We start from the raw sequence: 16,070 nt of genomic DNA, 5'->3' as shown, positions 1-16,070 counted from the left end.
TGCCTGACTGCCAGTGATCTAAACAATTATAGGTACGCAGTTGTCTGGCGGTGTCCTTTGTACGAATCGTTCGTGCCCCAGTTCGCTATGAGACGCGTCAATATCATGTTACATGCAGGGACCAAACATTTACTTTTCAGGTTAAAATCGGCAATTCATTTGCAGCTTTTAGAAATTTACAGACACGTATCGCTAGTTGACGCTCATACAGAGAAGAAGGTTCACAAACAAGTTTACGAATTTTTCAATTTACAAACAACTTTTTGTACTGTGGGGCACGTATTTGGAGGATTTTTGGAGATGAGGGTGAGGTATTGGGCATGTCGGGGATGGGGGTTCGCAGTCGGTTAAGGGGGGTTCGCTGTAAAGGATGGGGGGGGGGGGATTCGCCCGAACCATAACCCCCCCACCCCCCTGGCTACGGGCCTGAACACATAGTTATACATCTACTGCTAGCGAGTTGGTTGGTAGGCCTGTCTGTGTGTCGTTGTAACCGTTAAAACGATGTGCTTGCTCAACGTAAACGTGTTTGAACTAAAACCTGATTGAAGTGACGATACTGCACTTAATTTTGTCGATAGGACATGAGATTACACACATACACGCCCCTACTGTGTTATGTTCTTGTGTAGGCTACCATTTCCATTTGATATTTAAAAAATATTTTGTATATTTGGAAATGTTGTGTCAACGGATATGCGCACAAAAACCATGATACTGTATATATTTTACATGATATGCAGGGCCATTTTATAGGGTCTTACAATAAATCTGTAGTGTATTATAGGCTTACACAATTAAATACGATTTTTAATAAAAATTTATAAATCTTAATTGCTATTGCTACTTCTCTTTTTTTCCTGATAGTTAAATGAGGGAAGATCTAGTAGAATTTCAGTGGATTACAGTACAAACTCATTGATTATTGTAACAAATCGGAAAACATTTTTATTATCACTTTAGAGGTAGGGAACGTTTTATCTGTACACTCAATATAGTACAGTATGATAAATTATCTACATTCGGCCTACCCTATTTTGGAAGAAACTGTTTTAACATTATTACATTATTTTGAGAGAATAAAATTACGTATCACCAGCTTTCCCCTGTGAGTGACGTTGTATACCCTTCTTTAATTAGGATATACTGTACAAAGTTTTGAAACTAGTGTGTTTTGTATAAAGAAATTATTGGAAAAAAATCTACTCCCTGCATAACAACTTGCGCATATTATTATATTTTTTTTAAAGCACGTCGAGCGCGTGCTGAACAACAAGAGTTGTACAATAGCTGTATTTTTTTTTTTTATTAAGCCATACAAGAACGCCGTGTGCTTAATCTTGCTTGTGAAAATCCGCATTCATACATAACACCACCTACAATTCCGCCTAGGATAGGTGCCAACCAGTATATCTAAAAGAAACAATTTGATCAATTAATTAATTAGACTAAACATTTATTTTAACCTCCGCAGTTAAACATAACTATACCCGCAAGTAAACATCATTTCATTAGCGGAATATCATAACTTTTTGAATAATTTATTTATCATTACATAAAGTCAATATCAGTTATTGGGTAACATATGTTGTTAAATTGTAGGCCTAATTCCATAGCCACCACAAATATTCTTTATTAATAGGCCTAATTATTTGTATGATAAACATTCTTCTTTGACGGTTTCTAATAAGATCCATCCACGTTTGCTTCTTTACACTCAGCCGACCACACCCACCCTATTACGGAAGCATTAATTAAACAGTATACACTTGTTTTAACGTAAACTTACCCAATGGTCTTTCCAACAACCTGCGATTACTGCTGTACCAAAGGAACGTGCAGGATTCATACTCCCTCCCGTGTATGAAAGCTGTAAAATCAATAAAAGTCAACGTTAAAAGACAGTGTCCGAGAACGGTATTAGGCCTAATATAATAGTTTAGAAATATTATTATCCCGGAGGAATAGTTTGAGAAACTCATTCCCCGGTGCACTGGTTTCTTAAGAAACAAATACCGCATACATTATGACAAATATTATTTTATTGTTGATCAGCTTCATAATTTACAAGTTAAAAGGCCAAATATTTTAATAATTAATTGACTGATCTGGTAAAGGGTGGTGACACTTCAATAACTGATTTTACACCTATTTGTGTAGTATATGCACGCGCACATATATATGCGTACTGCGCATATGCTCTGGCGATAGGTTAGCCTACGAACGTTCTATACTTGTTCATCAATAGTACTAGTTGGTTTCATTAAACACATTCATTGTTATTATACTCATCTCAGCGTATGTTATTAATTTGTCTAAAAAAAACGGGTACGACGATACACGACAATTTGAAAGATGCATTGATTTTAAAGTAGATTGATTTGGATGATGCTATTATTGGCCAGTTATGTATATGTTATTCTGCATATGTTACTCTACATTATAAACACATTCCCTCATACATTAATAATCCGAAAAGAAACTTTAGCGGGGAGAAAGGCCATCGATAAAGATTTACAAATTCCCAAATCTAGGCAAACGAGGAACTTTCACCGAGACTATGTGGGTTTCGACTATACTGGCCATTTAAGTGTATTGCGATGGAAACTACGGATGATACTTACTCCAAAGATTACTCCACATATAACTGACAACCCAACAGTAAGCGGCATGGATCCTTTCATGTCAGTACGACCCTCATCACTTGCTGCAAAGATTGTCAAAAGCAACTGGAAGGTTATCATAAACTCTAGAAGAAATCCTTGTCCAAGAGACACTTCATCAGCCAGCAAAGTGCATCCAAACGTGCCATTTGCTTTGTCGTAGATCTCGTCCGGTGTAACTGCTTTCAAGATTTCCGCGCCAAGACAAGCCCCTGCACACTGAAACAATACGTATAATAAACCTCGCAGAAAACTGATCTTTCGACTTACAATAAAAGCTATAGTGACGGCAGGGTTTACATGCGCTCCACTGACGGCCATAAAGTTGTGGATCAACGTCGCTATCGTCAAACCACTTGCGATAGCTATCTGGAAAACTGTTGGAGCGTTCGGCTCATCCCACGGAGCAGATGCTCCAGCTGAGATTAATACCAGGAGTGTCAATCCCAAGAACTCGGCGAATACCGATCTCCACAAACTTACTTCCGAAATACTGTCATAATAAACATGGCTATTTGAGATAGAAGTGTCTTCACCGGACGTTTTATCGTCGGTGGTGTAACCGTGATAGGACGTAAGAATATATCCTTCAGACATCGTGTAGCACTCGCTTAACGACGGTTATTGTGGACTCATAAAGTTGAGAGTAAGAGCTTTTATTAGCCATACCCGCAAATTACATTAACCTAACGTTTGATTTATATTATTATTATGAATTAGTCAACCAGCCAACATATGCAAAGTAAATAACAAAATGCAAATGTAATTTAGTCTTTGTTCTTTGGAATTAATAGCAATATTTAAACCATTGTAGGCCTGCTACTAAATGGCCCAAACAGATATCAAAATACTAGAACACAATTTCGAGGTCGAACAACTAAATCTCGTGACATAGACAATTATTACAAAATATTGCAGGTAGTCACGACGGACCCCCTTGCAACAACGTACAGTAGTTGCTGGACTAAAGTGAATAGGGGAAAAGAGGATCCTTGACCGATAGTTAATCACGATACAATCTTAGGTGAACGTGGCTAAAGACTGCTAATTTACTAAATATCATTTACTTATCATGCACTATTTATCAATTCGTCTTTCAATCTGAGCAATGCATTAAAAAGATACTAAACAATAATGGTTATAGATACAACGCATTTACTTTAATTCATGTGTTGACAAAAATATTTTAGTTTTAATTGTAAACACTGCCAGTTTTTAACGTTTTAAATTGGAAAGATTTTGTGCGGCATTTAATTATATTTTAAACATGTATACTGCCACGTATTTCTCTTTTCCAGTTGTGTACACAATATCCCTTCTTGTTTGGTTTCTTTTTTTTTAATGTAGGCCTAATACATTAAGCTTGGTTCCCACTAGGACGCAACGCAAGCGAGTTGACCAATCACACGCGACTGTTCGAATAATCTATCGCTTGTGATTGGTAAAATCACTTTGCGTTGCGTTACGTCCTTGCGTTTTCGTCATAGTGGGAACCAAGCTTTATGTACAGTATAGTTTACGTTAATCAGATCACACGTTTGTTTCCATGGTTTCCATAGCCATGTGGTTTGGCACATATGAAATATCGTACTCTTGAACCTGAACCCATGTAATCATGCATGGAAAATCCTCCAATTAGAAACTTGATTCACATATTATCATCACATGATTTTATGAGTTGGTATTTGCATTAGAGCAATGCGACTACTGTATTTTTTTTAAATTATTCTGATGGCAGGGCAGAATAAATTTTAACTTTATCATTGTTCTGACAGAGACATGTTAACCATGTTCTAACCACAAATATGACGGTAGTTGTGGTGCAAATGTTTTCCCTCCTGGATATTTTATTCTGTCTTTTACTTTTTCTTTCATTCTTATCCTAAATTAAAGAAATGTAAAATTATTTTTGGAAATAGGGCATTAATACAGTAAGTAAGGTATTTGATAAATATAATATAGCCATCCTTTGGAAATTCTGTAAGGTTACCTCCGGTTGTATCTGAAAAAGTAAAAGAAACAATTTAATATTAATTCTGATATTACTATTACTCAAGGTAAATAAACTTTTTAGGTCACACACCAAGGTCAACTCCATATAAATATAATAAGCCTTTTGTACACTGTTATTGGTATTTAAGCCTAAAATGGTCCTAACCTTTTGTTTGATTGTGATGATTTCTTGCCGGATTTCTTTTCCTGTCTTGATTTCTCTGCAATATTGGCATTGGCTCTGTGGAAGAAAAATACTTAATCAATGTTCATTCTACTTGACTTGACAGGTCTGCTTGTTAGTTAAATAAAGTAGATAATAAAAGTCTCTGTTGGAAGATGGAGATTTGAAATAAAATTATAAAAAAAATATGCAGCAAAACATCTAAACGATGTCATATTAATAGTTACCGTCATGTACCATTGAAGAGGTTTTTAAAAAAGGTCTATGAAGCCTGCTATTTTATATATCATGTACTGCATTTTGTAGGCCTACATTTGTAAATTCTTTCTCTTCTATTATTTACAACCGAACCTCATACTCACTTGCTTCTAAATCGTTTGACAGCGTTTTTGCTTGTTGCTGTTAGCTCATTATCAAATGACGTCTTCTTATTTATCTTCTTTTTCTTTGCACCTGTGTAAATTAAATTAATTGTTAATCATTGTTATAAATAATATGGGCAAGTATTTCATCTGCAACAATATCTCAAAAGTAAATAATTTATCTTGCATACAAAAAATATAGGAATTCATCCATTCTTTTAAAAACGAATGACAAATCAATATAATTACATCGTGAGGTGGTTTCCCGAAAGATCGTAAAATCAAAATCAACTTTCTATCATCTAAAAGTCGTAGTTAGCCATGCCTCGGGTCACATTCTATGGTTACAGGTAGGCTACTACATTAGTACTTCTATGAATGGATGACTAGCCGGTGACAATAACGCTAGTTAGTCATACCCAGTACCGTTTTGATTTTACGATCATTCGGGAAACCACCTCACGATGACAATAACGCTAGTTGGTCATACCCAGTACCGTTTTGATTTTACGATCATTCGGGAAACCACCTCACGACGATCAATATAATTACTGTATTAATGTTTAAAAAATCTCTCAATTTTAAGACATTCTTAGCATATAATTACAAGATTACAGTATATATAAATGTAAAAAAGGGTTCTAAAAACAAGACACAGAATCATACCTGAATGATTAGATTGTGCATCTGTTTCATCATAGGCACGTAGACGTTTACCCTTTCTAATGTAAAAAAGGGTTCTAAAAACAAGACACAGAATCATACCTGAATGATTAGTTTGTGCATCTGTTTCATCATAGGCACGTAGACGTTTACCTTTTCTAATGTAAAAAAGGGTTCTAAAAACAAGACACAGAATCATACCTGAATGATTAGTTTGTGCATCTGTTTCATCATAGGCACGTAGACGTTTACCCTTTCTAATGTAAAAAAGGGTTCTAAAAACAAGACACAGAATCATACCTGAATGATTAGATTGTGCATCTGTTTCATCATAGGCACGTAGACGTTTACCCTTTCTAATGTAAAAAAGGGTTCTAAAAACAAGACACAGAATCATACCTGAATGGTTTGATTGTGCATCTGTTTCATCATAGGCACGTAGACGTTTACCCTTTCTAATGTAAAAAAGGGTTCTAAAAACAAGACACAGAATCATACCTGAATGGTTTGATTGTGCATCTGTTTCATCATAGGCACGTAGACGTTTACCCTTTCTAATGTAAAAAAGGGTTCTAAAAACAAGACACAGAATCATACCTGAATGGTTTGATTGTGCATCTGTTTCATCATAGGCACGTAGACGTTTACCCTTTCTAATGTAAAAAAGGGTTCTAAAAACAAGACACAGAATCATACCTGAATGGTTTGATTGTGCATCTGTTTCATCATAGGCACGTAGACGTTTACCCTTTCTAATGTAAAAAAGGGTTCTAAAAACAAGACACAGAATCATACCTGAATGGTTAGATTGTGCATCTGTTTCATCATAGGCACGTAGACGTTTACCCTTTCTAATGTAAAAAAGGGTTCTAAAAACAAGACACAGAATCATACCTGAATGGTTAGATTGTGCATCTGTTTCATCATAGGCACGTAGACGTTTACCTTTTCTAATGTAAAAAAGGGTTCTAAAAACAAGACACAGAATCATACCTGAATGGTTTGATTGTGCATCTGTTTCATCATAGGCACGTAGACGTTTACCTTTTCTAATGTAAAAAAGGGTTCTAAAAACAAGACACAGAATCATACCTGAATGGTTTGATTGTGCATCTGTTTCATCATAGGCACGTAGACGTTTACCTTTTCTAATGTAAAAAAGGGTTCTAAAAACAAGACACAGAATCATACCTGAATGGTTTGATTGTGCATCTGTTTCATCATAGGCACGTAGACGTTTACCCTTTCTAATGTAAAAAAGGGTTCTAAAAACAAGACACAGAATCATACCTGAATGGTTAGATTGTGCATCTGTTTCATCATAGGCACGTAGACGTTTACCCTTTCTAATGTAAAAAAGGGTTCTAAAAACAAGACACAGAATCATACCTGAATGATTAGATTGTGCATCTGTTTCATCATAGGCACGTAGACGTTTACCTTTTCTAATGTAAAAAAGGGTTCTAAAAACAAGACACAGAATCATACCTGAATGATTAGATTGTGCATCTGTTTCATCATAGGCACGTAGACGTTTACCTTTTCTAATGTAAAAAAGGGTTCTAAAAACAAGACACAGAATCATACCTGAATGGTTTGATTGTGCATCTGTTTCATCATAGGCACGTAGACGTTTACCCTTTCTAATGTAAAAAAGGGTTCTAAAAACAAGACACAGAATCATACCTGAATGGTTAGATTGTGCATCTGTTTCATCATAGGCACGTAGACGTTTACCCTTTCTAATGTAAAAAAGGGTTCTAAAAACAAGACACAGAATCATACCTGAATGATTAGATTGTGCATCTGTTTCATCATAGGCACGTAGACGTTTACCTTTTCTAATGTAAAAAAGGGTTCTAAAAACAAGACACAGAATCATACCTGAATGATTAGATTGTGCATCTGTTTCATCATAGGCACGTAGACGTTTACCTTTTCTAATGTAAAAAAGGGTTCTAAAAACAAGACACAGAATCATACCTGAATGGTTTGATTGTGCATCTGTTTCATCATAGGCACGTAGACGTTTACCCTTTCTAATGTAAAAAAGGGTTCTAAAAACAAGACACAGAATCATACCTGAATGGTTAGATTGTGCATCTGTTTCATCATAGGCACGTAGACGTTTACCCTTTCTAATGTAAAAAAGGGTTCTAAAAACAAGACACAGAATCATACCTGAATGGTTTGATTGTGCATCTGTTTCATCATAGGCACGTAGACGTTTACCCTTTCTAATGTAAAAAAGGGTTCTAAAAACAAGACACAGAATCATACCTGAATGGTTTGATTGTGCATCTGTTTCATCATAGGCACGTAGACGTTTACCCTTTCTAATGTAAAAAAGGGTTCTAAAAACAAGACACAGAATCATACCTGAATGGTTTGATTGTGCATCTGTTTCATCATAGGCACGTAGACGTTTACCCTTTCTAATGTAAAAAAGGGTTCTAAAAACAAGACACAGAATCATACCTGAATGGTTAGTTTGTGCATCTGTTTCATCATAGGCACGTAGACGTTTACCCTTTCTAATGTAAAAAAGGGTTCTAAAAACAAGACACAGAATCATACCTGAATGGTTTGATTGTGCATCTGTTTCATCATAGGCACGTAGACGTTTACCCTTTCTATCCCGCTTAGCTGCTCTAGCAGCAAATAATTGAGATTTTTCTATTTCCACCATCACCCTTCCTTCCGACTAAATAACAAACAAAAGATGGTAATAAATAAAATATTGTTAATTTATTTACTGAACTATTTAAATAAAATGTTATTTATTCAAAGTAGTAATACTATATAATGGCATTAAACAAGGTATAGAAAGTTAAACGATACACTTGTAAACTAAAAATAACCTACAGTTTCTTTTTCCTTGTTAAATTTTTGTCCTTTCTTCTTTTTCGTTTTCCGTTCTAACGCAGCCTTGTCTAGCACTTGATTGACTAACAAAATAGAAAAAATAAATTCTTTATTTAAAGATTTCAGATCTCATCCTCTACTATTTGTCTATTAACTCTATGAAATAAATTACTGTACATTATATAAATAGTAAATAAATTATTTAATTGCATTTAAAGACAACTTCAGTATTTATAATATTGTATCTAGCACCTTTAGATTGCATTCTTTGTTTATGATTCTGAAACCAAACTCTCTTCTGCTTGTCTTCATTTCTGTCATTATCTAGCAGTGCCTTGGCTCTGTTCAATTGGTTCTCAGATGTTCGGAGTTCTTTCTCTTCCAGTTCCATAGTTTCTACCCTCTCCACATCATCTTCCATACCCTCAATTTTGTCTGAATATTTCTTTATCACATCTAAATATGAAATTTTGCATTTGATCAGTTCTATTTGTATGTACTGTACAATCGAATTTGAGTGTTTATTAATTTGGATATCTGCACCACATCTTTATGAGCAATGTATTCATTCTTTTTAATGTTCAAAAGTTAGGTATTGCATAAAATATATTTTTTACTACTAGCAGGAAGATTTTTTCTAAAGCTCTGTCTACAATAACTAGTACCAAATATGGTAGTGATATGCTCAAATATTTTCACATTTTAGTCACATAATGTTTGACAGTGTAGACAGGACATATGGATATGCACAGCACAGATTAAACACAAGAGATCGCTTCCCTTAAGCCCGGCGCACACTAGAGCTTCCGGCTGAGCCAACTGGCACGAGTAACACTTTGCTCACAGTGTGCGCCGGGGAATTTGTCAGGAATCGGCCACGCGTGCCGCTGAGGAAAATATCTATCATGTTTAATATTTATATACGCGTGCCATTTTCCTCAAGTGTGCGCCGAACGTAAGCAGATAGCTCACTAAAAAATTCCACTGCGCATGACATGTTCTAATTTATTATAATTTGTCAGCGCGTGCCGTATAGCGTATTAAGTAACTATCCAATCAGCAAATCGCGTACTGAAGGCGTTTAGTGTGCGTCCGATAGAACGCGATCACAATTTGCGGCAAATGTTTTAGTGAGCTAAGTGTTACTCGTGCCAGTTGGCTCAGCCGAAAGCTCTAGTGTGCGCCGTGCTTTATACCCCATATAAACTATACTGAATTTTGAAACCCTGCAATTGTGTATAGGTTTCACATTCATAGATTTGCAACAAATTTATTAGATAGAAAGTAAATATGTTTTGTGCAAGTTTCACAGGTCAAGACTTGTTATGGTTTTCTCTTTTTTGTCTAGAAATATAGATAAAAAGTTTAATTGTTGTAACAGTAGCATATCAACTTACCCAGTGGTACAACCCTACTCTTTACTGGTTGCTTGGCACGTTTAACTATTTCTTTCAACAGCCTTCTTTCTTTTTCACCAACAAGTGTCACAGATCTAAAAAAAAAACAATACAAATATGTTTCATAACCTGATAAATTTGTACAATTTAGAAAGTAAAACTTTAGCAAAATTCCTTCCATATTATCTAATAATTTATTAAATAGGAGGGATATTTTCATTACCTATAGAATAATCTTACTTTATTTGAACTACAGTATAGAAGATGCATTTAATGATGCCAAAACAATCCACTAGAGTGGACAATAACGGACACAAATTTGTTAAAAAGGTGGCATTAATGGTGGTATGAAGAACATATTTGTGTATACCTTCCAGATCGCCCTGCTCTTGCTGTCCTGCCAACCCTATGTACATAATGCTTTAATGTGTTTGGCATAGTGAAATTGATGACCTAAATAAGCAAATAAAAACATTGTGTACTAATAATAATGGAATAATATATTGTATTAGAAAAACACTGTTTAAAAATATTAATTATACAGTAGATGTATTTACTGTACAGTTAATGAGAGATCTATCTATTTTTAGATCTTTTAAATTTGGTGTTGAGAAAATGTTGCTAAATTACAGTTTTAACATCTGGTATGTCCAAGCCTCTTGCCGCAAGATCTGTTGCAAGTAGAACATCACACTGTCCCTCTTTGAATCTACGCAAAGCTTCTAGTCTCTAGAGATATGAAAATAAAAATGATTAAACAACAAAATCAAATAACATTTAGATTGTTAGAAATTGGTTGAGTGTGTGTGTGTAAAATAATGAAATATCACGTTACTGTACCTGGAACTGAGAAAGGTTTCCATGTAGTTCAGCAACATTTAAGCCTAATAGCCCTAGAATGATATGCATACGGTGGGCCTGTTTTTTGGTCTGTATAAACACTATACAATGGTCATGAAATGTTCGAGAGCATAGGGCTGCAAAAGAAAACAAAAACAAGCTTAATTTAAAAAATGCTTTTGCACAATGAATAAATTGTAAATATTTTGACACTTGTAAATTTATACAAGACAGTAGAAGTTTTTCTAACCTGCAACAATGGCTTCTCGATCACCTTCAGAATTTGGACGGATACGAATGAACTCCTGTCGAAGTTTGTATGCCACGTCTGTGTTCTCGTTTATAAAGAGCTTGACTGGATTCTTTAGAGAAACAGCAGCCAAATCTTTAACCTGAAAATTCAATAAAAGATACTAGAAAATAGGATTAAAAAGAAAAACAATATTGTATGATCAGCAAGATTATGCTTAACCTAGATTATAATTTGGTAGTTCTCAAGTATAAAATCACTAAACCAATTTCATGTTCAAATTATCAGTTGAAACTATAATAATACTAACTAATATAACTGCAGTAACTACTACTAAAAATAATTGCCTATTAAGAAATGGTAAAAATACCTCATCTGTCATGGTAGCAGAGAACAACATTGTTTGACGGCTCATTGAACACATTCTGATAATCTCTGTCATCTGTTCCTCAAAGAATTCATCCAACATTCTTTAGAAAATAAATATTAATTGTTAATTGAAGGTAGTAAACTCTCTCAAAACTCTTCCAAACCTAATATATTTTTGATATTTTGTATTAATTCACTATAAACGTATTTGTAGAAGTATAGACTTAGAAACTAGATAAATAATAGATAAAATATACTTTGTGTACTTTTGCTTGTACCACTTAAAAAAAAGATGATTTTCATCACAAACCTGTCAGCTTCATCGAGAATCAGAATCTCAATTGTACTCAAATTAAAGTTGGGAGCGTTGTGAAGATGATCGATTAGACGACCAGGTGTAGCAATCACAATGTCAGGACACTTTCTCAAGGCTGCCTCTTGCATCTTGATGTCCAAACCACCTGTACATAGATATTATTATTAACTAGTGCCACCATACAAAGACATTTTGAATTGTTAGAAAAACCTTTAAAATAGTAAATAAAATATTATTATTATTCATTTGATGTAATCATACTGTGAAAATTTGCTTCATCTCTGGAAGGGTGATATAGCAACTCATTGTGAATGTTGTTTAGCATCGTAGTGCTAGTAACATGTATGTCCACAAATGCATTTATGGTTTTAAATTAAGAATTGTGAACAGTGAAAATGATCGCAGTACTATATCTCAAATATTCTCAAATCTCTTCACTAAATGGAAACAAATTCTATGTTAGTGCGAATTTCGTTATTCTTTGCATTGTTATTTTTTGGATATGGAATTCTCAATTCTGATATTCTGAAATAAAGTGATCAATCAAATTCAGTGCCTCAAAATACATTTTTAAACATTTCTTTCTTTGAGAATGAATGACAATTTGTTATCAGTTGCTCAATTTCAAGTGCCACTTTCTTTTGACTTACCAACAGCCAAAACTGATTCTACTTTGGCAAACTGACTGAGTTGTTTTGTGACAGATTGTACTTGAACACCTAATTCTCTTGTAGGCAACAGAACAAGAACCCTAGTAGTTGGGGCTTCCTTTGGCTTGTAAAGCAGTCGTTCAAGAACTGGAAGCATGAATGCACCAGTTTTACCTGTGAACAGTATCAGATACAAGTGAGAAAGACAGACATTACCATGAAGGAAAAAATGAATCTGTAACATTACCAAATAACTCGAAATGTTCATATCAAAAACCAAGTGAGCTTCCATTCAATGGAAACAATTGTACTCATAATTCTCTTCAAATAAGGAAGTACTTTCTACAGTGACATTGAACTTACCTGTTCCTGTGGCAGCACAGGCACAGATATCTTTACCTAGTAGAGCTACTGGAATCGTTTGAGACTGAATTGGTGTTGGGGTGGTGAATTTCATTGCATTAAGAGCCTGCAGAATGCAAAGATTAAAAAATCACTAAGATGTTAATACTACGATGGTTTTCACAGGCAAATATCATTCAAACTGGTATATACACTGTATATACAGTAACTTGCATTTTATTTTAGTTTTACTAAGAAATTCTTTTGCAAGCTGCAGTAAAATCAGCAATTGTTATCTTACTTTAAGTAATGGTCTTGACAAGTTCATGTCTCCAAATGATGATTTCAACTTAACTTCAGGAGCTTCTTCAAAAAAATTGTCACCTGTAATTAAACAATTTCTTTTTTTTTTAACTGACACTAACCGAGATAAAGACCTTCAATAATGAGTTGATAGAAAAATGCAATACAAAAATATTTTTAAAATATATCAAAATACCTATCGACAAAAAAAGTTACAGCAATCATTAAAACAGTTAACAGGTTAAAAGTTTATTTTGATGAAATTGTTGGATAAAATATTATTCACAATCTATGGTACCTTTATTTCTTTTCTTTTCTCTTTCCAATCTTTTCTCACTGGTAACTTTATTTCTAATCTTGTCTAATCTCAAATCATTATCACCATCATAATCACTCTCTCCATCTGAACCAAGATCTACGGTCGTCTGTTCGTTTTCAACTTCAGGTTGTTTTTCTTCCATGTTGTTCAGTTGTTCTTTAGATTCTTTCTAAAATTATATTTTATTTCATTATGAATAAAAATTTTAGGCAAGATTTCACTCGCGTTGCCTCATCCTTTGGATGGGACGTTAAGCTGTTGGTCCTGTGTATATAAAGTGCATGTGCAAAAATTTGGTGCACACTGCACGGTGGCTGCCGTGAATCCTCAGTTTCCAGTTCAACTTGAGGACGATAAAAATACTGTTACCTTATAATTTATATATTATTATTCTCTTTACTGTATTTCCAAAATATACAAAAACACTGACCAAATGGTCAAGTTGCATGAAAAAAAAATTACAGATATTTTAGCTGCTTACAGAATGTCACAGTCTAGGCAATTTATTTAAAATGTTTGTAATATTCAGCAAACCTTTTTCCTCTCTCTCCTGATCTTTGCGATTTTTTGTTCCAATGTTGATGTCACAATGCCTTTAGGCATCGCAGCCTGGATAAAGTCATCAACCCAAAAATGACTGTTTACAGCTTTTTCATCAAATTGAAAGTCAGTTGAGAAGCCATCTTTGTTGATTTTCTTCTTTTTCGATTTCTGTTTTGGAGCTACCGCCTTAGGATTAAAAATAGCACTGACAGTAAGTAATATTTTAAGTGCAGTATGATTATGATAAATTTATTAAAACAATATTTTATTTTTGCATTTCTCTTGTGTATTAGTTTATAATAAATATATTTTTCTTCTTTCTTCTTTCGGAATACTGCTTAACGATCCTTAAGGATCAAAACAAGCAGGAATATTTAATATAATATAGGCCTATAGACTATGATAGATAGCGATTCATTAAGTTTCAATCAAGTTTCAATTAACATTTTTAAGTTATAAAAAACATAGATAAATAATAAACTTTAGCAAAATTCTATTTGCCAAGTAAAATAAATTATAAACTGTAAACAAATTAATAGTAACATTATTAATAATAATAAGTTATGTATATATAACTGTTATGCGCGATTTGAACGATTTGCGCAATTTCAAATTGCGCAAGAAAATCTTTGCGCAATTTTAAATTGCGCTGCACAATTTGTAAATTGCGCAAGATAGTTGCGCAATTTGAAAACGAACTGTAAATTTTCCCATACATGGCTAGGCTAGGCCTAGGCAGAGGAGTTTAAAATTTAGTATTTTATTATATAAATAAGACCATTTCAATGAAGATAATGTTTAATACTCACTTTTTAAGTTTTTAATATTAGTTTAAGCTAGGCCATGTAACCTAGTCAGTATCAGTAGTCCAGACCCTAGCTAGGCTAGAGTAGTATAGCCGGCCGCCCGCGCCGCGCCCGCCTGGTGGAACACCACCGCTTCGTTTTCCTTCGTCGGTTCTTCGACGGTATGCTAACTTATAACAATATTTGCACTACTAAAATAAGGAAATGCGATATTTATCTTTAATTTTGAATCATTCTTAGAAATTACTATAAAAATATGGGTGTGCATGATTTCACAATCTGTCGAAAAACCTTGCGCAATTTGCAGATTACTTGCGCAATTTAATACGTTGCTTGCGCAATTTGAAACATATGTTTCAATTCAAATTGCGCAAGAATTTTTTTTGCGCAATTTCAAATTGCGCAAATCGTTCAAATCGCGCATAACATAACTACTAAAACTAAGACTATAAGTATATGGTTTTAAATAGTTTATACCGTTCTTTATTCATCATATTTATTATATAAAATAATTTATTATTGATTGTCTTACTGTGTGTGTGTGTGTATCTATCACTGTATATTTATATCATATTAAGGCCTGCCTAGCTTAGTGGCCTAATAGGCTGAAGTTCGAATGGGATCGAAAACATGTCGATTGACTGACTCTGCCTCGCCAACCCAACAGGATTACTTGTGTGTATCTAGACTCAGAGCCTAGCTAGCTAGGCACGTGTCACCCCTGCATGCCAACCAAACCAAAACACGACGTGCAGAAAACAGTCTCAAAGTTAATAAACATGACTTTGTTTGTCAACTTTATATTTAAAATGATGTAATATCAATAACAAACCTCTTCATCACTACTTGTATCTTCTGAAGCAAGCGAAATATCATCATCTTCTTCGATCGTACCTACAAAACCACTTACACTGGAGGCGGCCATCGTGAAATGTTTATAATGAGCAGCAAAGTACACCCTAGCTTTTAAATAATATAGTTATTACTGTACTATAATATGAAAATATAAAATGAACATACTATTGTTAATATCATTTTAAATACTAATAAGTATATACAGTAATTTAGAATACTGTTTATTGAACTGTAATATTTTATGTATTGGCAGTATAATAGTTTTAGGATATTTATTTTACTATAAATAACAGTAGCCTAGGGGTTTAAAGACCGCCCTCTTTATTTACTATTTTTGTGACCAAGTGGCGC

General features: G+C 34.1%; 2 protein-coding genes across 2 annotated transcripts; both read right to left on the bottom strand.

Moving 5' to 3' along the window:
* Nucleotides 1-1,030: 1,030 nt before the first annotated feature.
* LOC140057853 (aquaporin AQPAn.G-like) lies at nt 1,031-3,678 on the bottom strand. The gene is made up of 3 exons (XM_072103618.1): nt 2,625-3,678; nt 1,790-1,870; nt 1,031-1,413 (listed from the first exon to the last, which is right to left on the bottom strand). The coding sequence occupies exons 1-3, from the start codon at nt 3,258-3,260 to the stop codon at nt 1,309-1,311; spliced, it is 822 nt and encodes a 273-aa protein (XP_071959719.1). The 5' UTR covers nt 3,261-3,678; the 3' UTR covers nt 1,031-1,308.
* Nucleotides 3,679-3,754: 76 nt separating this feature from the next.
* On the bottom strand, nt 3,755-15,789 carry LOC140057568 (probable ATP-dependent RNA helicase DDX27). Its single transcript, XM_072103283.1, has 19 exons — nt 15,697-15,789; nt 14,050-14,244; nt 13,495-13,684; nt 13,195-13,277; nt 12,915-13,020; nt 12,552-12,725; nt 11,896-12,046; nt 11,587-11,686; nt 11,217-11,358; nt 10,967-11,103; nt 10,757-10,855; nt 10,497-10,579; nt 10,127-10,221; nt 8,982-9,185; nt 8,730-8,812; nt 8,442-8,568; nt 5,202-5,292; nt 4,822-4,896; nt 3,755-4,665 (listed from the first exon to the last, which is right to left on the bottom strand). The coding sequence occupies exons 1-19, from the start codon at nt 15,787-15,789 to the stop codon at nt 4,650-4,652; spliced, it is 2,244 nt and encodes a 747-aa protein (XP_071959384.1). The 3' UTR covers nt 3,755-4,649.
* Nucleotides 15,790-16,070: the final 281 nt, after the last annotated feature.

Source organism: Antedon mediterranea, chromosome 8 (genome assembly GCF_964355755.1).
Source record: "Antedon mediterranea chromosome 8, ecAntMedi1.1, whole genome shotgun sequence".
Classification (NCBI taxonomy): Eukaryota; Metazoa; Echinodermata; class Crinoidea; order Comatulida; family Antedonidae; genus Antedon; species Antedon mediterranea.
Note: the sequence above shows the minus strand (reverse complement) of the source record. Positions and strands in the feature narration are given on the sequence as shown.

What these genes read in the sequence shown, in the direction of transcription:
- LOC140057853 (XM_072103618.1), bottom strand. Translation starts at nt 3,260, where the DNA reads ATGTCTGAAGGATATATTCTTACGTCCTATCACGGTTACACCACCGAC. An exon ending in TATGTGGAGTAATCTTTGGA is followed by an intron (nt 1,871 to 2,624) that starts GTAAGTATCATC and finishes TTGATTTTACAG; the next exon opens with CTTTCATACACGGGAGGGAG. An exon ending in GTTGTTGGAAAGACCATTGG is followed by an intron (nt 1,414 to 1,789) that starts GTAAGTTTACGT and finishes TGTTTCTTTTAG; the next exon opens with ATATACTGGTTGGCACCTAT.
- LOC140057568 (XM_072103283.1), bottom strand. Translation starts at nt 15,789, where the DNA reads ATGGCCGCCTCCAGTGTAAGTGGTTTTGTAGGTACGATCGAAGAAGAT. An exon ending in AGAGCAGGGCGATCTGGAAG is followed by an intron (nt 10,222 to 10,496) that starts GTATACACAAAT and finishes TTTTTTTTTTAG; the next exon opens with ATCTGTGACACTTGTTGGTG. An exon ending in TTAACAAGGAAAAAGAAACT is followed by an intron (nt 8,569 to 8,729) that starts GTAGGTTATTTT and finishes TTTGTTATTTAG; the next exon opens with TCGGAAGGAAGGGTGATGGT.